Raw genomic sequence first — 23,657 nt, forward strand, 5'->3', positions numbered from 1 at the left:
AGGTGAGGGCGCATCACTCCACCTCTCCGGCCTTATTTATGGCTCTTATTGTGAAAGAGCAAAGCAGGACTCGGCGTTCTCATTATTTATCTTTGTTGTCACGTTGGCGTTGAATGAATGAAGCGGTGATGGACGGCGCATTTTTCGTCCAGCTCCTCTTTGCTGTCTGCAGCGTCGGTATTTCCTCCTCTGGGTGGAGGTCAGAGGTCAGAGGTCAGAGGTCAGCGCTCCTCAAGATAAACGGGTTCTTTTGGAGGTAAAACGTGAATCTTTGCTGTGAGGAAACACGAGACGTCTGCACGAGAAGCGACGCCGATGTATGTTGCACACACAAGGAATTTGTATGATGTGGGATGATGATGATGATGATGATGATGATGAAAGATTTTTAACAAAACGCTGCAGAAATATCTTGATAGGTCGTAGAAAAATAAAGTATTTAAAGCAAAACAAAACCAGCCAGTGTCAGTCCTGATGACTTTGGATCTTTAACTCCGTGTTTACTTCGTCCTTTGAGCGGTAAAATCTCCCGAAAGGTTCTATTAAATCAACTTTTATTTCATTAGATGCACTTGTTGTTTTTAATCACTTTCACAACTTAAAATCATGAGTTAATTCAACTAAACGTCCAACAGATCGTTTACTCGTCACATAGGAAACGTTTATAGTCCTTCATGTTTTCTTTTCTTTGATATCTGAGAACTATTATTTCAGAAATATCTGATATTTGTTGAAAACAACATGTTGACGTCAGCATCCCCTGCTTTATGGTCTGTGTGACTCTAAATGGACCATCATGTACTAAATGAACATCATGCTGTATTGAAGAAGACTTGAAACTAGAGATTGAGACCATAAACTCATGTTTACAATGTTTACTGAGGTAATAAATCAAGAGAGAAGTAGAGTCATTTTCTCATAGACTTCTATACAACCAGAGGAGTCGCCCCCTGGTGGACACTAGAGAGAATGCAGCTTTAACACGTGAAGTCGGAGCGCTGCTGGTTCTGGTTGTTGCCTGAAATCCGTTCCCTCAGACCTTCTCTGAGTCCAACGCTTTTTATTTCCTGCCGTGCTCTCGTATCAGAGCAGAACATTCTGTACATTCTTCAGAGGTTGCGTAGAAAACTGGCCTCAGCTGAGTGTGCAGCTCTCTGAGAAGCTCTCTGTGCAGAAGAGGGAAACACAACACGACGACAAACCAACAGAAGCAGGTTGAAGGTCCCCGTTCATTAAGTACAAACCCGAGGACGTGAAGAGAGAAACAACAGACGCACTGAGTGATTCTTACTCATGTGTGTTGTTCTTGGCGTCACTTTATCTGCAGTGGACGATAACGTTTTATGAACGTCGTTACGTTAGATTTCCTTCACAGCACAGTAAGAGTTTAAATCAACTAAATCTCAAGTTTTCTCATATTGTAATGATACTGATGATGAGACCTGATGATGGTGGATGTAGAGAAACGTCACTAAATATCTGACAGTGAGCGGGAGGAGTTTTCAGTTCACAGTCATGAAATCCAAGACGCAGCGGTGACAAAATGAAAATCTCTCCCTCTGTGGTCAAAACTACACAAAAGACAATAAAAAATCAGAGACAATGTGTGGAAACGATGCACTGACCGTGGAAGGTTCGATTCCACATCCTCTTGGTGACCACCGTTCCCGGAGGCCGGCCGGCGGACGCCGTCATGGTCTCGTTCAGGGCGTGAGTGTAGAGCATCAAGCCGTCGTAGAATCCTCCGGCGATGATGTTCATCTGCACGAAGAAGAAGCAAACGCCGTCTACTTCATTCTGATGGTTCTCACTTTCAGTCACTCTTTCTCCCACTTCGGAGTATTTATGTCTCCGTTTTATTGTGAACAACTTTCTGTTCTTTAACTTTTTAAATGTCGAAGGAAAAAAAAGACGTTTTCATTGTAAAGACGATTCCTCGCTCTAACGGTCTCTCTGCTGAATTCACCACATCTCACCTCTGTGATCACAAACAGACTCTGATTGCGTTTGAATCACTTTTTAAACGGCTCCACTGGAAAAAAAAACTAATTGCCTCCATCATCTGAAGAGTAAAATCAATGCGTGATTACCCACAATGCTCTCTGTTACCTGTAATGATTTGGGGTCTGATTGTTTGAGGAACAAAAGCTTCGATCCCGACCAGTTATATTCACATAGAAGTCTCTCCGTAGATGATCGTCGATCATTAAAGTCATGACGCTTAGAGGTGTAGTGTGATGAGGTTCTTCAGTGTATTACTACAGTACATGGAGCAAACTAATGTTCTGCTGTGGACGTTTTTTAGACTCCGAAAAAGAATCATTATTAGTTGAAATGAACGCTATATTTAGAGATTTTCTCCTCTTTAATTCGAGCTGTTATCGTTGATCTTTTCAAACACACCAGACTCCAGTCACACAAACAGTGATCTCATGTATATTTAGTTTGTTTCATTGGGAGACTTTGGTGAATCTGAACTAAAACACCAAACAATAACATGAACAAACTAACAGATGGAGGCAGCGGTGGACCAACAACTCCTGTGATCTCATCTGCTTTATGGTCTGTTTGACTCTAAATGGACCATCATTTACTAAATGAACATCATGCTGTATTGAAGAAGACTTGAAACTAGAGATTGAGACCATAAACTCATGTTTACAATGTTTACTGAGGTAATAAATCAAGAGAGAAGTAGAGTCATTTTCTCATAGACTTCTATACAACCAGAGGAGTCGCCCCCTGGTGGACACTAGAGAGAATGCAGCTTTTGTTTGTTTGTAGCTAGCTTGCCGGCTATTTCCAAAATAAAATACCACAGTATGAACTGCTGTATACGTCATCTTTCTTTACTTTCTCCATCTGATGTTTTGCTGCAGCTACTTTACAAAATGGCGTCTTCGGTGTGATTTAACATCAGCGGCGCCACGGAAACAAACAGACAGTGTATCTGGCTCCTCTGTAGCGTTTTAATGGATGTTAAGGGTTAATGACACATTGAAGATGGAACCAATTATTCTACCAAAGTTAGCAGATTTTTCACAGAAACCATCGACTTTCCTCTGAAGACTCTGGAGGTCAGATCTGACCCCGTGACATCGGCTCTAGTTAAAATAACCGGCTGATGACGCTAAACACAGTATTTATAATCCACCGCTGTTGGCCGGTGAAAGCCCGGTGAATGGTGAAAAACAAACATAAAAGACTGGAAATGACAGAAGTCATGCAGGTTATTTCATCGCCTTCTGCCTGATTACAATTAATGAGGGTTCTCCGGAGCGAACGCTGGAGACGGAAAAACATCCGAAAAACACAGACAAGAACCCCAAAAAGATCATTTCCACATTTATTTTCCAAAAAGTAGAAATAAATATTCTTGAGTTGAACTTCTGTGAGGGTGAGCAAACGACTCTGATGATCGTGTCAAAGGTCGTCTGTTTGATTATTCGAAGGATCCTGTTTCTCCAACAGGGATCTCTGTCATCTTCTTATGTGTGTGTGTGTGTGTGTGTGTGTGTGTGTGTGTGGTATCGAGCTCTGTGTCTGTTAACGACATTAGCGTCCCTCAGCCGTCTGTCTGCTGCCGATAAACTGGCTTCACAAAGCTGCCAGATAACAATCACACACACACACACACACACACACACACACACACACACACACACACATATGGTGGCTGATGAGGGACAAACTGGAGCTGTTTCATACATTTGAGCAGATTACAGCAGATTTGGCCCCGATCACACAGAGAAACAAGCTTCGCTAGAAACAAGATGTGTTGCTAGAAACGCAAACAAACACGCTAGAAACGCGTCGCTAGAGACGAGTAGCAAGAAATGCGCTAGACTTTGCTCGATGTCGGCTAGAGATGCGATGCGTCGCTTGAAATTCGCGTCCCAAGAAATTGGTCGCGAGAGATGCTCCGCTAGAAACGAGGTAGTAAGAAATTCGTCGTTAGAAATGCGTCACTAGAGACGCGTTGCGTTGTGGAACGGCGTCGCTAGAAAACACGTCACTAGAAATGTACAGCGCCAACGACGCGTCGCTAGAAACGCATCGCTGCAAAAATGTCAACGTCACACTGTGGCCCCGGCGTTAGCCAATCAAATCAAGCAAGAGGCGGTCTTTACTACTTTACCACTAAACTTCCTGTTTTGATGCCGGTAGATGTGGTCGGGCTAGCTAGCTCGTTAGCTGTAAGAGAGCTACGCAGTATTTGAGAGAATTGATATCTCGTGTCTCCTCCTCTCTTTAGCTGTTATGATTCAACACGTCATCTTTAATATGAGCTACGATAACACCAGCAGCATTGTTTTCGTCTGGCTTTTGTTTCATGTGTGTGTGTGTGTGTGTGTGTGAGAGATGCTCAACCCAGAAGGATAACATCAGCAGACTGAATTAGCGTCTCTAAACTGAGCCGTCCAGCTGCACTGACGGCTCCAGCGACACTAATTACACATTTGCACAACGCTGTCGTTTTTCATCTGCACATCGCTGACGCCTTCCAGCGTGGAGATTGTCAGGTGCATCGTGTTTAATAACCTAATTTCCTCTGTTTCTATTGAGTCCTATTTGTCTTCGTCTGGCAGCAGTGAGGCCTCAGGGCGACACTTCCATCAAATCGTATTCATGGTTTCCAGAGGATGAACCCGAGCAAACCTTCTTTAATTGACTCTTGTGTACATTTTCCTTTATTTAAAGATAATTAAAGCAACATCGTATGAAATACACGACTGTTTAAAGTGATGATTTGCTACCTCAGAGCTTAGTCTCTGATACTTTAGGAATAGATGTTATTTAGTTTAGTGCGCGTCTCACCAGCGAGTCCTCGACGGTGTAGTTGAACATGCTCCTGGCGTCGGTCTTCAGGTTCTTGACAAACTCTCTGTACTCGTGGTTCTGCGGCTCTCGGTACGTCAAGATCTTCACACTCTGAAAACAGGAAGAGAGAGATGAGAGGAGGAACTCATTTTGGTCTATTTTTAGTGGAGAGAAAACATTTATTTGACTACTTTGTCTGTTTATTTCTCCTAAATTCACCAAAAGTTACAATTAGATAATGCCTCATATGCATATTTACCTGTAGTGTCTACACAACTTCTACAAAGAGACAGAAAGCAACAAGAAGAGATTCAAAGTTAATCACATTTTATTTCTGATAGATTCTTCACAATAACAGTCCGTTGTTATTCTCGCTGCCTCCTCGTCCTCCCTGCAGCATCACATGACGTGTATTCATTGAAGGTTAGCCGCTCACAGAGCTGAGCAGGTTAGATGATGACGCGTCGTTTCCCCGTATGTCCTGAATTCCTTCAGAGCGAGGAACCAGCTGAACCGTCCTCCTGCATGTTGTCTCTCTAAACACACTGATGTTGTTTGAGTGCAGCTCTTCTGTTTGTCTCTCGTCCTGCTGACCAGTGATCCTCATCACAGCTCCTCCTTCGTAGAACTCTTTGTTCAGCAGAGCCGGCTTCACCCTCTGCAGCGACCACCAGCTGGAGGTGATCGGCTGCAGACGGATCGTCTTCTCTAAAAGGATCGATTGGTTTGACTGGAGAAGTTTTAATACTTCTGCTGGTTTTAACGTCCCCTGATTTCAATCCCGTGCGCAGCGTGCACGTGATTCTCAAAGCAATGACCTCATTGATTCAATCTGGATCTGGTTTCTTGTTTTGTCACCAGGGGAACCTCATCTGTGCTCCCTCTCTTTATTCTATTATCAGAGAGCTGCTGTGTGACATCTGGAGGTGTCAGGCGCTCAGAACCAGAGCTCACGTCTCCAGCAGCAGATTTTCATCAGCACTCACTAATTAACTCTCATTGTGTGACGGCTAGCATGAGAAGATCATTTGTGGTCTGGTTGAAGGGTTCTCTGGTGAACAGTGATGAGGACTCTGCTGCTGTTCTTCTGATGAGGTCTACTGCTGCTGTTCTTCTGATGAGGACTACTGCTGCTGTTCTTCTGATGAGGACTACTGCTGCTGTTCTTCTGATGAGGTCTACTGCTGCTGTTCTTCTGATGAGGACAACTGCTGCTGTTCTTCTGATGAGGACTACTGCTGCTGTTCTTCTGATGAGGACTCTGCTGCTGTTCTTCTGATGAGGTCTACTGCTGCTGTTCTTCTGATGAGGACTCTGCTGCTGTTCTTCTGATGAGGACTACTGCTGCTGTTCTTCTGATGAGGTCTACTGCTGCTGTTCTTCTGATGAGGTCTACTGCTGCTGTTCTTCTGATGAGGACTACTGCTGCTGTTCTTCTGATGAGGACTACTGCTGCTGTTCTTCTGATGAGGACTACTGCTGCTGTTCTTCTGATGAGGACTACTGCTGCTGTTCTTCTGATGAGGACTACTGCTGCTGTTCTTCTTGAGTCTGTAAAGTCTACTGTGTGATATTGAGCTGAAACGTGACTTAAAAAGGCCTCAAGTGTTTAAAGTTACATGAAACTTGGGGTCAGATTTGTGCCCATAATTAATTGGTGAGAAGCAGATCTCGGTACCTGGAAGGCCTCCCTGGCGACGGCGTCGTCCTCGTCCCCGCGGGCCCACGGCTGCCCGTGTTTGGAGTTCAGACTTTCCCCGAACACGTCGATGTAGAAGAAGACGTACTGCTCGTGGGGAAGATCCGCCCGACGGAACTCAACCATCAACTTCCTGAAGATGTCGGGGGAGCAGCAGACAAACATCACTGTGAGGGAAGAAGGGAGAAACACAAGGATTTATATTGTAGAAAAGGAATATCACATCACTATTTCAGCTCTCTATGGAGACGTGAAATATTACGTTTAATTATGCAAACAAGGCCTCATCTAATTATATATATGTTCATTTTCATACATTTCGAGAACATATATCTGAAAATTTTAAAAATTTCAAAATTCTTGTTTCATGCAGTAAACATATTAGAGTCAAAGGTTTTAACAGAGAGAGTTTATGATTTCTCTTTTTATCACTTCATAAATCAGAAACTGTCAACAGACATAAAAACACAATGTTTTTATCACTAAATGTATAAATGAGTGTGTGAGTGCTGTGTGAACCTTCAGCACATAGAGAGGAATGTAAAGTTTGGTGTATGTAAGAGCTGCTGAAGTGAGATTTATCATCAGAGTCTAAGAACAAAACATTTTTTTCTGAAATGTTATGTTTAAATATGCAAATGAAGCATTATCTAACGGTAACTTTTGGTGAATTTAGGAGAAATCTACAGACACAAACAGACAAAGTATAAAATAAATGTTTTCTTTCCTCGAGTCTGAAAGAAGACGAGTTATGGAGGAAAAACAGACCAAAAATCTGAGTAAAGATCCACCGAGGAGCCGAGTCCTCGGTGTTTGTGAATGGATGCTGTTGATCGTTCGTACTGTGAGAGGAAGAATAATCAATAACAACATGGAGGACACCCACAGTGTGTGTGTGTGTGTGTGTGTGTGTGTGTGTGTGTGTGTGTGTTCACACTGAGATAAATCCATGCAGCCTGTGAGTCGTCAGTAACTGATACTTTCTATCGAGACTCAGACAGAATCAATATGAAAATGCAGACTTTTTTATTTTTATTTGATCAGAATATTATCATGATAACTAGAAACTGTATTTCTATAGCGCTATTAATTAATCAGATGAAATGCGACACAAAGTTTATAATTAATTAAATGGTTTACAGATATTTCTGCTCATGAATCCGTCTACTCCTGCAGATTTTCCAGATTTGACAACTTTCAGTTCTGAAGAGTGAAGTCAAAGCTTCACGTGTTAAACCTGCATTCTCTCTAATGACCACCAGGGGGCGACTCCTCTGGTTGTATAGAAGTCTATGAGAAAATGACTCTACTTCTCTCTTGATTTATTACCTCAGTAAACATTGTAAACATGAGTTTATGGTCTCAATCTCTAGTTTCAAGTCTTCTTCAATACAGCACGATGTTCATTTAGTAAATGATGGTCCATTTAGAGTCAAACAGACCATAAAGCAGGGGATGCTTTAGGGCGGGGCTACACAGTGATTGACAGGTCTCTACCAGTGACATAGACGGCGTCTCTACGTCACTCCTGGCGACAGCGAAGTTTTGAGAGAACCATTGAGAGAACTTCTTATTACACGTATTAAACTAGAAAACAACAACGTCTGAGTATCGAAATAAGTAATGTAACGTACTCGACCGCAACAAGCCAAGTGCATTCTGGGTGTTGTAGGTTTTCTCACACCGATGTTCACCTCTCTATACTGCATCGACAGCCCGTTAATTACAAAAAGCATCGTTCCAGCGGTGAAGTACTTCTTTAGGAGTTAGAGTTTGACTTCAGCTCTAGTTCACCACTGAGTCTCTGTGTCGGAGCTTCAGGAAGTCTCCGTTCCTGTCCCACCTCCTCTATTGTTTCAGGCTTTAATAACCTCTGTGCAGGAAGTGAAGGGTGAAACCACAGAAGCCACGCGGGACTGAAAGCTTTCCAAAAACTGACACCGAGCCGGCAGGACTTCACTGAAACCCAAACCGCTGAACGTTGTTCTCCTCTACCTGATCTAAAAATACTCACTCTGCACATTCTGACCTCTCTGACTCTCATTTAGTTACCAAATATCAAGAAACTTTAGTCACGCACCACATCACAAACACACACACACACACACACACACACACACACACAAACACACACACACACACACATATCCTCATTCAACGGTACGTATGATATTTGAAAAGGTTTTCCTAAAAGTCCTGCAACACGTGTCAATTTCTGCTCGTTTTTCAAAATAAACTTTCACCTTCACAGGAAACTACTTAGTTAGGTTGAGACAACTAAACTACTTCGTTAGGTTGAGACAACTAAACTACTTAGTTAGGTTGAGACAACTAAACTACTTAGTTAGGTTGAGACAACTAAACTACTTGTGAAATACTTAATACGTTCTTTGAACTTAAGGCCCAATTCAGAGAAAAGAAAGTCCACAGTCCATCCAGCAGTGCATGTTTATTCATTTCATATTTCACTGAAAGAACTCTCAGTTAAAGTCTTTTAGTAGCTTAGACACGCGGGATGCAGAATGCTTTGCCACTGTTCAAAAAATGCCCAGCAATTACTTTTTCCTCCAAAAATGTGCAAAATAATGAATGTTTTTTAATTCTGAGGAGAGCGGGTCGACCCACTTGGATCTTAGTTTTTGCAAAACACACACTTTAACATACTTTTATGACTCTGACCTCAAACATTTCTGACATTTTCTCTACACTAACATGGATGTAGCTGTAATAAGCTAATATAGGCTCACGTTATGTGAAGATGTGTCAGGTGGACTCAGTCCCAAAGGTCAGAGACAACACCCTGAAAACCAGGAAGAGCTCTGAAGGTCCTGCAGGAGGAGCCTCAACCTCCCTCTGACCTCTGACCCCTGCACACTTCCTGACTCACACAGATGTGCTGAGATGAAAAGGAGGCCGGCTTCCACTTCCCACCTTCAGTGTGACAGATCTGGAGATGAAAGGATTTTCGTAAAGAGCAGGATGAACCAGGACCCTGAACGTCACACAATGCTTTAATCATCCACAGAGTGAAGAAAGAAGCTTTCAGGGATCCTCTCTGACTGCAGTAATCCGGAGAGACATCCAGCTAAAAGTCACAGAATGAAGCCGTCACAGAGCTGCACTTTCTTCATGCGAGAGGTGACGGAGAACAAAAGCAAAGGTCATGCGGGAAAGAGGATGTTCTTCTCTTCTTAATCTCCTTTTTGTACCTTCTTCTTCCTCTTCCACTCTTTCATCTCAGGTCTTAACGCTTCCATTAAGTTTCAACTTTTAGTTTTGTTTTTAAAGGAAAGACCGAAAACCGTCCCAGAGAAGATCACGACTGCCAAGACAAAACACAATCTTTATATTTTGTAATAAATGCGTCAAATATTTAACACTTCCTGTTTTTTTTGTTTTTTCTGAGAAGAAATGTTTTTATTTTTCTTTGTTTCTAACAGAAACCTGTTTTCTTAATGACTTTCTCAGCACATAGAAAAGGAAACAGGACCGCAAAGAGTGTGATTGATTAGAAATACTAGAACGCAAAGACACAAATAACCTCAAATATAGTAATCACAATTAAATCATTTGACTCCATCAGAAAAACCTAATCTCTGAGGTTTAAGTTCCGATGTCATAAAACAGCAGAAAATCATCATAATGGCGGAGTTTGAACCAGAATATGTTTGAAGTTTTTACCTGAAATTCATCAATTATCACAGTAGGTGTGTAATTCAGCGATCGATCGATCAGCTGTATTGTATCGACTCATTTACATAAACCCTCATGCTTCGAGGTGTGAAGTGTCTCTGCTGCCACAGAACCAGGAAAAGTAAAGGTCATGAGAAACATCGCCTCTTGTGACCTCTACTCGTGCGTTACCATGGTGACCGATAGAAAGCCCTAATGAGATGCGCTGATCTGTTCGATGTTGGTACATTCGGTTCTCTGCTATTTGATTTGATTGGAAGGAAAAACAATTAACAATCTCAGGATCATTAGAAGCCGCTCAATGAAATGTCAGAGTATTGATTTGAATGATCTAACTGCAGAAATCACACACGGACCTCCGGTCAGAACCCTGACCCGGGTCGCCATGGACGGGCCTCCGGTACCCGGATCATTATTTTACTATAAATATTAGTCATGTTGGTTCAGTTGAATGTTTGTCATTCTGAGTAAAACTAAATGTTGCCTTGTATGCTTCTGCAAACCACAGGATACGTTCAGCCATTTCATTTCAACCTCGTATCACGTTTGTAGAAACACGTGATGCTACACGGTTTACGTTGTGAAAAGATTGGTTAGGTTAAGGCAACAAACCAAACCCAACAAGGGGACGCAACAAGGAGACGCAACAAGGAGACGCAACAAGGGGACGCAACAAGGAGACGCAACAAGGGGACGCAACAAGGGGACGCAACAAGGGGACGCAACAAGGAGACGCAACAAGGAGACGCAACAAGGAGACGCAACAAGGAGACGAAACAAGGGGACGCAACAAGGGGACGCAACAAGGGGACGCAACAAGGAGACGCAACAAGGAGACGAAACAAGGAGACGAAACAAGGGGACGCAACAAGGGGACGCAACAAGGGGACGCAACAAGGAGACGCAACAAGGGGACGCAACAAGGGGACGCAACAAGGAGACGCATCAAGGAGAGGCAACAAGGGGACGAAACAAGGGGACGCAACAAGGGGACGCAACAAGGGGACGCAACAAGGAGACGCAACAAGGAGACGAAACAAGGGGACGCAACAAGGGGACGGAACAAGGGGACGCAACAAGGAGACGCAACAAGGAGACGCAACAAGGAGACGAAACAAGGGGACGCAACAAGGGGACGCAACAAGGGGACGCAACAAGGGGACGCAACAAGGAGACGCAACAAGGAGACGCAACAAGGAGACGAAACAAGGAGACGCAACAAGGGGACGCAACAAGGAGACGCATCAAGGAGAGGCAACAAGGGGACGCAACAAGGAGACGCAACAAGGGGACGCAACAAGGGGACGCAACAAGGAGACGCAACAAGGAGACCCAACAAGGGGACGCAACAAGGGGACGCAACAAGGAGACGCAACAAGGAGACGCAACAAGGAGACGCAACAAGGAGACCCAACAAGGGGACGCAACAAGGGGACGCAACAAGGAGACGCATCAAGGAGAGGCAACAAGGAGACGCAACAAGGAGACCCAACAAGGAGACGCAACAAGGAGACGCAACAAGGAGACGCAACAAGGGGACGCAACAAGGGGACGCAACAAGGAGACGCAACAAGGGGACGCAACAAGGGGACGCAACAAGGAGACGCAACAAGGAGACCCAACAAGGGGACGCAACAAGGGGACGCAACAAGGAGACGCATCAAGGAGAGGCAACAAGGAGACGCAACAAGGAGAGGCAACAAGGAGACGCAACAAGGAGACACAACAAGGAGACCCAACAAGGAGACGCAACAAGGAGACGCAACAAGGAGACGCAACAAGGGGACGCAACAAGGGGACGCAACAAGGAGACACAACAAGGAGACCCAACAAGGAGACGCAACAAGGAGACCCAACAAGGAGACGCAACAAGGAGACCCAACAAGGAGACGCAACAAGGGGACGCAACAAGGGGACGCAACAAGGAGACGCAACAAGGGGACGCAACAAGGGGACGCAACAAGGGGACGCAACAAGGAGACGCATCAAGGAGAGGCAACAAGGAGACGCAACAAGGAGACCCAACAAGGAGACGCAACAAGGAGACCCAACAAGGGGACGCAACAAGGAGACACAACAAGGAGGGAATCACTTGGATTCACACCACGTTCAAACACAGGACGACCAAAGCTACAGTTAGCTCAACTTTGACATTTAGTTTTCATTTGAATGATACAGAAAGATTTGAAGTTGCAGCACCTGAAAAGAAAAGCTACGTTCAGTTTGCATTTCTGGCCAGTAAGTATCTCAATGTGTGGTGAAGAAGGACACGACATCAAATCTCTGATTTCACTTGAGGAAAAACACTGAAAATGTTTTCATTCAATTGATTTCATTTCTGAACGGTGAGGAGTTTGCAGGAATGATCTGTGCAGCAAAAACACTACGCAGGTCACATTAAAACAAGAGGAAGGTTTGCTTTGCAAAAAAAGAGAAGTATCATTTATTAATCACTTCAAAACAGTTGTCCAGGTGTTAAAATAACCTTCCCAGCACAAATAAGACTTAAACTACCAACAATTACTCATTGAACAAAAAAAGTGCTTTTTCTACTTGAACTCAAACTGACTCACTGCTTCATTCAAACATCATTATTTTCTATCGGAGAGAAAAACTTGGACTTCGGTTCAGCAGGAGGATCAAGTCTGAAAGGTTTGAACCTGCATCAGGTCCATTAAAGGCTGTTTACACAACAGGAAGTGGTCATGATGCTCCACTGCTGACACAGCTGGAACAGAGCCACTGAGCTCTCGCTCTCTCCATATATATATATATATATATATATATATATATATATATATATATATATATAAATATATGCACTTCCTTCCATCAGCAGTAACATTGATTACTGAAGACAGATATACAGGATGGAGGACGGACCCAGAGACCCACTTAGACATTGAATCACTTATTGACCGACTGAAGGGAACTGTGGAACATTTGGAAACAGCTCTCCTCTCTCTTTGTGGAACAAGTCTCTTCTCCAAACTGTTACATCTTAATAAGAAGCGTTTGCCTTCACGTCTATTTATTTCCCTCACGCACGGCTGACGCTGCTAATTGGTTCTGCAAACCCGTCATGTTCCCGAACAGAAAACGCCCCGCCGGATGCTGCTTCGGGTTCCTTTTTCTCCGGCTCTTTAATTAGAGGAGGCTGTCAGCTTCCTCTTCCTTCACTCGGCCTAATCAGAGCGGGAGGTCGACGGCGGAGAGACGACCCGCTGAGCTGGAACACCTTCGTCACCACCAGCACCTCGGCCTCATTATCAGACTGTAACTCATTAAAGCTCTCACTGAACACACACACTCTCTAACTAATCAGCTGGGATGAAGTTGTCTGTGACGTTCAAGCAATAAAGTAGAAGAAAAACTGTACAAGTTCTGCAGAAAGTACAAAAGTATCAGCATCAAAGTATACTTAAAGAACTTATTGATAACATATTTTTGTAATTTAGTTAGAATGGTGCTTTTCCCCCAAAAAATGTATGCGTGCTGCGAAACCACCCAATCTTCCCATGTATATTTGTCTCATTACTAATCTCAGGGACAATGCATGTTGAACATCTTGTTCGGTGAAAATGTACTACTTTTGAGGATTACGTGTTTATCATACAACACTTCGATGATCTGAAAGATAAAATAACAGTTTTCTGACTGGAGTCTGGTGGTTTTGAGGAGAGCATATTCACTGTATGTTTTGTACGTTAACAAATTATAATAATTGGCCATATTCTTGTCCACCCAGGTGTCATGTTTCCATCACTGCCAATCGGAGCCGATAAATACGGCTTCTTTCGGCTTTACAGATCTTAATAGTGAGTTTAAAGTGTTCACTCTAACTGCGTTGCACTGTTGCGTTACATTGTTGCGTTACGCTGTTGCGTTACGCTGTTGAGTTACGCTGTTGCGTTACATTGTTGCGTTACGCTGTTGCGTTACGTGAGACTCAGAGAAATATACCATCAAGTTACTCTGTAACAGCTGGACATGGAGATAAGCAACTGCCTCCAAGTGGACAAAAAATCAGTTAATGCAGGTTTAAGTAGACTTTTACAACAATAATTTAACTTGACCAACTAACAGCAAAACCTCTGGTCCTCACAGTCTGCTGCTGAACCACAGAAACATACCTAATATGGACATATTTGCTGTGCAAAGCTGTAATGTTGCAGTTCATTAAAACTGGTCGCTGGAGATTCAACATGGCAGACGGCGCAGGTGTCATCATGTACGTTTCTTAGCATTCCTTGTCTGTATTTGGTCATGTGTTGAAACATTAATGCAACAGCATGAAGTCTGCATGTTCAATTATGTACGGGACCGAGAAGATTGTTTGGAGAGCCGGAGGTGGACACCGATACGTTCCTCAGGTTTATAATAACCCAACAACAACGCCGTGTTGAAGTATAGAAACCTCTCTAATAAAGACCAGAAGGCCGAGCTGAGGATGAGGAGAAGCAGAGGAGGTTTGGAGGACGAAGTGGCTGCGGCTCCATTTCACCGTCACATGGTGTACAACTGAGAATGCAGAACTGCTCATAGTTTTGTGTTGCAGGTTTTGGTACAAATCACAAAATGAAAATGTATTACAAATGTTGAACAATACTCAACGCTCGTGCTAATTAACGGTGGCTATAATCTAATAAAGCAGGAACTCAAACACAAGAGGAGTCGTTTCTGCACTGTATTTCCTCTCAGAGTGAGGTAAGTGTAAATCCATAACTTCAGGTACAAAGCCGTTTATCAGGGACTCGATGTACATTCATGCATTCATCTGGGAGCAACGCTGCCGATGCTAAAAGTTTCTTACTCAATACATAAACATCTGATCCGGCTTCACTTTCCTTTGACAACACATCTTATCTTAGGTACATATTACATCTTGTTTTATTAATAGTTTAAAGTGTTTTAAAGTCTCATTTATGTCACAATGGAACTATTTCTTGTGTAACCATCGTTCCTGACGCCTCGTCACCACAGTGAGGTTGCTACGGTTTGCTACAAACTAAAAGCTGAGCTCACCGACGGTATCTGGCAACCGAGCTATTAGCCGCAGACGGACGGATACGCCGCTGGTCATAAAGAATTAGTAGCAGCACACAGCTGCCCTCTAAAACCACAAAACAGTTAGACAGGAGCCGGGTTTCCAATTAATTGCCAAAGAAATGCAAATTTGGCTCGTTTTCATCAACTGGTTTGGAACAAATAAACTCGGTTTGGTAAGAGGTTGGCGCTACAGGCTACATGTGGCTGCAGCAGTAAACAGAGAAGAAGAAGAAGTCGGGGTTGCGAACTGTAAACTTTTCAAAGAAGTATAATATTTCTTCAAAACAAGAAATCTAAATAATGAAAAATGCACCACTTGATTTAAACATAAGTGAGTGAAATGATACATTAGTTTAAAACATCGTGGGACACATGAGGACACAGAGTAAATAAGTGGTTGACAAAATAAAAACCATTCGGACCCACTGAACGGTTCTCAGCCCAGTCTGCCATCAACGCTCTCTCTCTGGATCAAACCCGCCGTCTTCTGCTCGGCTCTCAGATTCCAGCATGTTAATCTTTAACTACTGCCAGATGGATGGGAAGATGGAAAAGAGGGCTGTGAGCACGGCCTCGTGGGTAGATTTGTTCAGGATGATCGACTTCCCGGAGAATGTGATGTCCGTTTGAAAAACGACGGCTTCAGGGGACGTAGGATTTCAGAAATACCGAGGCAGCGAGTCGAAGAACGACGCATCCCGTATTTTATTCATTCAGCCAGCTGTTCAGTTATATTTCTTGTAATTCTTATTTCCCCGACATGAACGCTGTTCACACTGCCAGAATACAAGTGCTGGTGGATCCTTCATAGGACCAGACCACAACGCGTTGACTACGCAAAGTTGTTGCTGAACATTTCGTTCGCTGATCGGATGTTTCCAGATACTTTTCTGACGCATTGAGCAAAGAAAGGTTCTGTATAGACACCAATATTCAGACTCAGTTCTTTATTCACACATTTTTGCTGAGTTTGTTAAGTATATATATAGCCTGTTGGGTTAAATACAGTTATTCTGCTGCTTAGAGCTTCACCATTGTAATGCCATCATTTTATGGACCTCATAAAGAAAGACTAGAAAGGTGAACTCAGCAGAGTTCAGACATCAGGTGTGTCGTCATGTGTTGTAAAGCGCCGTCAAACAGGCTTAAGGTCAACACAAAAACAGGTAATGGACTCGAAGTCATAATATAATGCGCTTCTGTTTTACATGCAATAGAACACGTTTCATTGAGCCAAACCACAAAAGGTAAACTCAACAAGATTGTCTGTCCGCTTAGCATACAAAATAAAAAAAACAATAGCCAAAGAGCAGCGACTGACAGCTATGTGTGTGTATTCTGGTAGTGCCGTAAACCGCTAGCAATAGAGCATTCTCTCTAGTGACCACCAGGGGGCGACTCCTCTGGTTGTATAGAAGTCTATGAGAAAATGACTCTACTTCTCTCTTGATTTATTACCTCAGTAAACATTGTAAACATGAGTTTATGGTCTCAATCTCTAGTTTCAAGTCTTCTTCAATACAGCATGATGTTCATTTAGTAAATGATGGTCCATTTAGAGTCAAACAGACCATAAAGCAGGGGATGCTTTAGGGGCGGGGCTACACAGTGATTGACAGGTCTCTATTATAGCCTGAAAGGCATGCTGGGTCTTCACTCGAGTAGCTTCCTCTTTCTAGATCAGACTCACAGCTTTGACCGGTTAATGGTTCACAAACATGTACGACCTCATTAATGGTGCCGAGACCGTTCAGTACACAACAGTGGTGTGAAAGTACAGAAACATCATCGTTAAAAATAGTTTCAATAGATTTGTTGAGAATAATGGAATCCCTTTTGTAAGACTTTTAGTTTTCTGAGAAGAGAACAAATTACATTTAAAAAAAAAAAAAGAATTCCTGAGAACACTTCTTGGATCTTTGTATGAAGAATTAAACCTTTTACCAAAAGGTTAAATTCCTTTTCAGAGACGCTGTTTCCTGGTTGTCCTTTAACGGTTTCATTTTATTCATACGTGTCGTCTGAGATCTCACAGAGCTTTAACTTGATAATCACTTTGTCTTTGACACAAAACGCACAAAGTGACGGTTTGATAAATGTTCAACTGTGAGCGTCTGGTGGTCGGTCTGGAGGCTTCTCGCCCCGCTGTGATTTAACGCTCTCTCACACAAAGCGTCTTCATCAGTGACGACGGAGTCGCCTCGTCCTTCATCAGCACAGATTACAGAGTAAGAAACACGAAGTCGTGACCGTGAAGAGATCTCACAACATCAGCCTCTTCAGAGGGATCGCCATGGATACGCGTCTCACAGTATTATGCACCTGATCCTCATTCCACCCTGGAGACAACAACAACACATTCTCATGTTAGATTGAGGTTTCTCTGCCATGGCAGCAAGTAAACCGGTGGAGACGTCCCTCTACTCAGCCCTGTTCACCCCAATAAGATGTTCACATTCAACGAAAGCTTATTTCCACAAATACGTTTGAAATAAGCCTGATAACCAGTGTTACCAATGTTAGAAAAACTAAATCCGTGTTCACTTCCTGTAGTTCAGTCAGAGTCTCTCTCTTGTGGTCACATGACTGTTGGTCTCAGATGAATCAATCATGACTTCATAGTTTCACACTTTAATGTTTTTACACCATCATGTTAAAGTAAACTCTTCATTAGAGGAAACATTTATAATGAGAACATGAAGAATAAAATGTTTATGATGAAGTATCACAACATGAAGCTTCATTTCGTTTTTGTTTTCTGACGGAACCGTTTGTCACTGATGATGTGATGATGTGTTGGTGTGTTGGTGAGTTGGTGTGTTGGTGAGTTGGTGGATGATGAGTTGGTGGATGATGAGTTGGTGTGTTGGTGAGTTGGTGAGTTGGTGTGTTGGTGTGTTGGTGTGTTGGTGTGTTGGTGAGTTGGTGAGTTGGTGTGTTGGTGAGTTGGTGTGTTGGTGGATGATGTGTTGGTGGATGATGAGTTGGTGGATGATGAGTTGGTGTGTTGGTGAGTTGGTGAGTTGGTGTGTTGGTGTGTTGGTGTGTTGGTGTGTTGGTGAGTTGGTGAGTTGGTGAGTTGGTGAGTTGGTGTGTTGGTGAGTTGGTGAGTTGGTGTGTTGGTGGATGATGAGTTGGTGTGTTGGTGAGTTGGTGAGTTGGTGTGTTGGTGGATGATGTGTTGGTGGATGATGAGTTGGTGGATGATGAGTTGGTGTGTTGGTGAGTTGGTGAGTTGGTGTGTTGGTGTGTTGGTGTGTTGGTGTGTTGGTGAGTTGGTGAGTTGGTGTGTTGGTGAGTTGGTGAGTTGGTGTGTTGGTGGATGATGTGTTGGTGTGTTGGTGAGTTGGTGTGTTGGTGAGTTGGTGTGTTGGTGTGTTGGTGAGTTGGTGTGTTGGTGAGTTGGTGTGTTGGTGGATGATGTGTTGGTGTGTTGGTGTGTTGGTGAGTTGGTGTGTTGGTGAGTTGGTGAGTTGGTGTGTTGGTGAGTTGGTGTGTTGGTGAGTTGGTGTGTTGGTGAGTTGGTGTGTTGGTGAGTTGGTGTGTTGGTGAGTTGGTGAGTTGGTGTGTTGGTGGATGATGTGTTGATGTGTTGGTGTGTTGGTGAGTTGGTGTGTTGGTGAGTTGGTGTGTTGGTGGATGATGAGTTGGTGTGTTGGTGGATGATGAGTTGGTGGATGATGAGTTGGTGTGTTGGTGAGTTGGTGAGTTGGTGTGTTGGTGTGTTGGTGGATGATGAGTTGGTGTGTTGGTGAGTTGGTGAGTTGGTGTGTTGGTGGATGATGAGTTGGTGTGTTGGTGGATGAGGTCAGTGGCCAGATGTTCCAGATGTTCCTCCTGTTCGTTTGTGTAGATAAACACTGAAACCACTTCATGTCGATTAAAGCTGCTCAATTAGTGGCTATAGCGCAGAACAAGCTAATTAAACCTCCGCTAACGAGGTCAGAGCTGATTGGTTGATCACTGGATCTCTAATTAAGTTTCTCTCGCTGAGGCTGAACGGGAATATTTTCTACTTTTCTGTCTGTCTGTCTGTCTGTCTGTCTGTCTGTCTCTCTCCCTCCCTCTCCCTCTTGACCTCATTGGTCGGTTCGCCGTTGCCCTTAAAAAGAGGCGGGAGGTGTCGGTCCTCCATCAGCTGGAGGGCTGTTCAACCACAGAGAGCTTCTCTTGGTTCCTCCAGGAACTCTTCAGACTCAAGCTGCTGAATCTTGTGTACAAACAATCGACAATCAGACGTACAAATCTGTAAAGAAGCTGCCGCGTGATGTGAGGAGAAGCTAAAGTACTGCATCCACCAGCACCGGCCTCCTTAAGGCCGCTCAGAGTCTGACTCGTCTGTCGCAGAGTCACCGCATGTTTGATTAACGAGACAAATGGCAGAAACCACAAGGTAAAATTAGCCCGAGACTGTTTGGCAGGAAATACCTACAGATCTGATAGGCCGACTGTGTGCTTCCATATAAGGCCTCGGGTTCCTGACCTCTGTTAATCAATGCCCGGTCGGGAGGTTTTATGCCTCTGTGGGAACGGGACGGGGTTTGTTTGTGCTGGTTTGCACCTCAGCAGACAGAGGAAGGTGGATTTATGACTCCATTACTCCATCTTGTTTTACTTATTAGCATTCTATGACCGGAGCTGAGCGCTGGAGTTCTGCTGCTCCTTCAACGTGTTTCAACCACGTTTGAGTTTCATTGTGTTTTATTCTGTAACACATCGTCAGCTTTCCACACGCTGCTGCTTGCTTTGCTATTTGCATGCCAGACATGAATCCTGCTGAATACATCTGAATAAATCGAAACACTTTTACATCTCATTTAATAAAGTCTTAGATTTCAGTGTCGGGCTTTTATTCTGAGAATATTCTCACGTTGTTTTATCAATAAAATGTCCCAAAGTGATGCCATGAAATGTCTCGTTTCAATAGACTCACTTTACGTTCACAAAAGAGAAAGAAAAGCAGAAAATCATCCAAATTGAAAAGCTAGAATTAGAGAAAACTGACTTTAATGATAAACTGATTCATGTCTATTGATGAATGATTATCAACATTAAACAATCTGCTCGTTTGTAATCAGAACTCATTTCCACACGTCTTCAGTACGTCTGTTCAGTTTATTGAGTAGTTCGTGGACCGTGTGATGAGAAGCTTTCAGAATGATTTGCTCTTTTTAATTTCATATTTTTGTGTCTCCTCGATGCTATTTCATCCTTTAAACCCTTTAACATGTGAATGCATCCTAAACGTCGATACCAGAGTCTCTGTTTGTTTCTGTCTGAAGGTCTTTGTCTTCTTATTATCAGAGAACATTGTTATGAATGTGAATATGTTGTTATGAATGTTTTCTTTAAACAATCACCACAACGGCACCGTTTATCAAGAAGCTGTAAAAACGACGTTATCATCAGATTTTCATCTTTCCGATGGTCCTCAAACGCATCATGCGTGACCAACGCAGAAGGAGCCTAAAGGAGCTTAAAGTTGTGATATTTCATCATAAACATTTTATTCTTCATGTTCTCATTATAAACGTCTCCTCTAACAAAGAGTTCACTTTAACATGATGGTGTAAAAACAATAAAGTGTGAAACTATTGATTCATCTGAGACCAACAGTCACGTGACCACAAGAGAGAAACTCTGACTGAACTTCAGGATTTATAGATTCTAATGTTTTCCAATTTTTGTAAAATAAATTATCAAAAAAATTCAACTAGTGTTTCTTTCTTTTTAATGACTGATGACATCATAACTGTTGTTCTGCTCTAAAGACGTGTTGTAGTTCTCTCTACTTCTATCATGATGGTCTGTTTCATAGAGGAGCAGGACTTTATTATCAGTCTTTGCTCCGCCTCGTTTCAGAACAAAGTCCGTCTGTTCGTTCAGGTTTAATTCTGTGTGATCGACAACAGTTCTTCTTCTTCTTCTTCTGTGGAACAGTGACTCAACATTCAAACTGAAGATGGAATCTTTGCAGACTCTGGTGGTCTAGAAACAGTCTGAGGATGAAGATGAATGAAGAGGTTCAGTTCCTGAAAGCTGACATGTAGAAATAAACAGCCTGACTCCCACACAGCACGTCTCTCTTTATCTTTATAGCATCCAGTAATAGAGCCCGTTATCACACACACACACACACACACACACACACACACACACACACACACACACACACACACACACACACACACACACACACACACACACACACACACACACACACACACACACACACACACACACACACAGCAGTGTGTGTTCTTGTTGATTCAGCTGCAGATATTCGGAGCTCTTCATCAGACTCGTGGTGGTTTTTCTGTCGGTCCTGTGAGCGATCACAGCTCAGAAACCTGAGCCGGATCCATGTGGATCGATGAGTCCACGGGCCAGACGGCAGTGACGCAGCACATTAGAGCAGACCTGCACAGACACCAACCCTCTGAGCCACAGAGCAGCCTCCCGTCACATCTCCTCTATGTTCCCTTCAAAATAAAAGTCCTGCTCCTCTACCAAACACAACCACGATGACCAGAAGCAAAGAGAACTACAACACGTCTTTAGTGCAGAACAACAGTTATGATGACATCATCATTAAAAAGAAAACAAGCAAAATGAATTTCTTTCTTCTTTCACAACGTTCTACTAATGTTTGTTATGAACATTAAACTAGTTATGTTCCTCTCCTCTCTGTGTTCAGTCAGAGGTTTTAAAAGGGAACATGTAGAAGAGTTTTATTAAGCTTTTTCTGACCAAATGACCTGAGCCACGCCCACAACAGCTGGTTCCAGATAGAGCCATTCACGTGTTTACATTTTCAATACAAGAGGTTTCAACTGGTTGCAATCTGCAACCTCGCCGCTAGATGGCGCCAGATCCGACATGCCGGATCTTTAATAGGAAGGGGGAAAAATATCTGTTACAGACTGTTTCGAACAGCTTTGGGTCCATGTTTACTTCCTGTCAGCTGATGTCAATCAATCTGTATGTGGAGGGCCTGAATATTGGGCCCCAGGTCGGGTCTCAGCTACCCAGAACCAAGTGGACTTTGTGAAAGCATCTCGTTTGTTAGACGCAACGGGAACATTTCACAAACCAGACGCACGATAAAACGACGTGAACCGACTCACCTCGGCCGTCGTTCTGGATGTCGGAGAGGATCTGGGAGTAGTTGACCGGCAGCTTGTTCTCCTCGAACACCTTGTCCACGGTGGTGATGTTGACGCTCTTCAGCTCCGTGTACAGGCCCTCCACGGCGAAGTAGCACGGCCGATCGTCCGCCTTGTTGTCGTTGAACACCAGCATGGCGTGCTCCCGCCACCCGAAGTGCTCGCAGATCCGCAGGGCGAACCGCCCCAGCTTCTTGTGGGTGGGGCCCGTGTTGGTGATGGACGGGTAGACGCCGCCGTAGAAGGCCACGGCCGGGGCGCCCGCCGTGACCATCGGGACGTCCCAGTGGGTGGTGAAGAGGCCGACGGGCGACGAGGTGTAGGAGCAGCCGGGCCCGATGAACGCCCACGGGTCGTACGCCAGCTTGAGGTCCACGGCCATGAGCGGCGCGATGGACTCGGAGCAGATGCCGTCCTTGTCCTCGCTGTTCTTGAAGGCGTAGGTGAGGTGGTAGTCCGGGAGCAAAGTGGGGTCGGCGTTGACGACCTTGACGGCCCGTTCCAGGGCGGGCCCGATGCGAGGCCACGCCCACGGGTAGTCGGTGTTGCTCTGCGGCAGGATGACGGCCAGCGTGATGTTCTGGAGCGGCCGCCGGTGGTGTTCCCGGGTTTGGCGTCTCGAGCCGCGGTGTCGGGTCGATCGCCCCGCGACCGGCCGCGGCGGGTCCAGCAGAACCAGCAGGACCAGCAGAACCAGCAGGCGGACGGCGCCCTCCCTCCAGCGGGCCATCCTCCAAAGCCCAGCAGGTTGTCCGAGCTGAATAATCGATCCTCCAGTTAACTGCAGACACACACACACACGAGGGACAAATTAACAACACATAAGTCCTGTTTCCTGAGCTGGAAGAACGACGCCTTCTTCCTTCCTAAAGTCTAACAACGCGGTCCGATCCACTTTGGGCATTTCATCCACGTCGGTCCTGAGAGTCTTTTGCTGAGTCGTGGGAGAAAACCTCCCAGAGGAGGGAGCCCGGCCCGCCTCACACAGCACACACTGCTCACTGCACAGGAGGTGAGGAGTGTTCTGCTCCCACATTAGACACTTCAGAAGAACAACAGATGTGATGACGCGTTCATTCATTAGACTCTTGTGTTTACTGTGAACGTGATGCATTCAAGGAACACGTCGGGATAAAAGTCAACCTCTGATTATTAACGCATTCCAATCACCTGCCTGTTTTAACCGCGTTAAACAGGAAGCAGTGACAAAGAGTCAAATGTCCCCAACA

The 23,657-nt window shown here is 44.2% G+C and overlaps 1 protein-coding gene across 1 annotated transcript in view; it reads right to left on the minus strand.

Annotated features, from left to right (window-relative positions):
* The window catches only part of LOC306700395 (atrial natriuretic peptide receptor 1-like), a gene marked incomplete at its 5' end in the record, with an annotated part of 46,244 nt that extends 23,086 nt beyond the window's left edge, over positions 1 to 23,158 (minus strand). The window contains 4 exons of the mRNA XM_079165404.1: positions 1,626 to 1,761; positions 4,819 to 4,932; positions 6,500 to 6,687; positions 22,390 to 23,158. Coding sequence (XP_079021530.1) covers positions 1,626 to 1,761; positions 4,819 to 4,932; positions 6,500 to 6,687; positions 22,390 to 23,158 — 1,207 coding nt within the window. The remainder of the gene's footprint in view (positions 1 to 1,625; positions 1,762 to 4,818; positions 4,933 to 6,499; positions 6,688 to 22,389) is intronic.
* Between the last annotated feature and the right edge of the window lie 499 nt (positions 23,159 to 23,657).

This window comes from Pholis gunnellus, assembly GCF_910591455.1.
Source record: "Pholis gunnellus genome assembly, chromosome: 8".
Classification (NCBI taxonomy): Eukaryota; Metazoa; Chordata; class Actinopteri; order Perciformes; family Pholidae; genus Pholis; species Pholis gunnellus.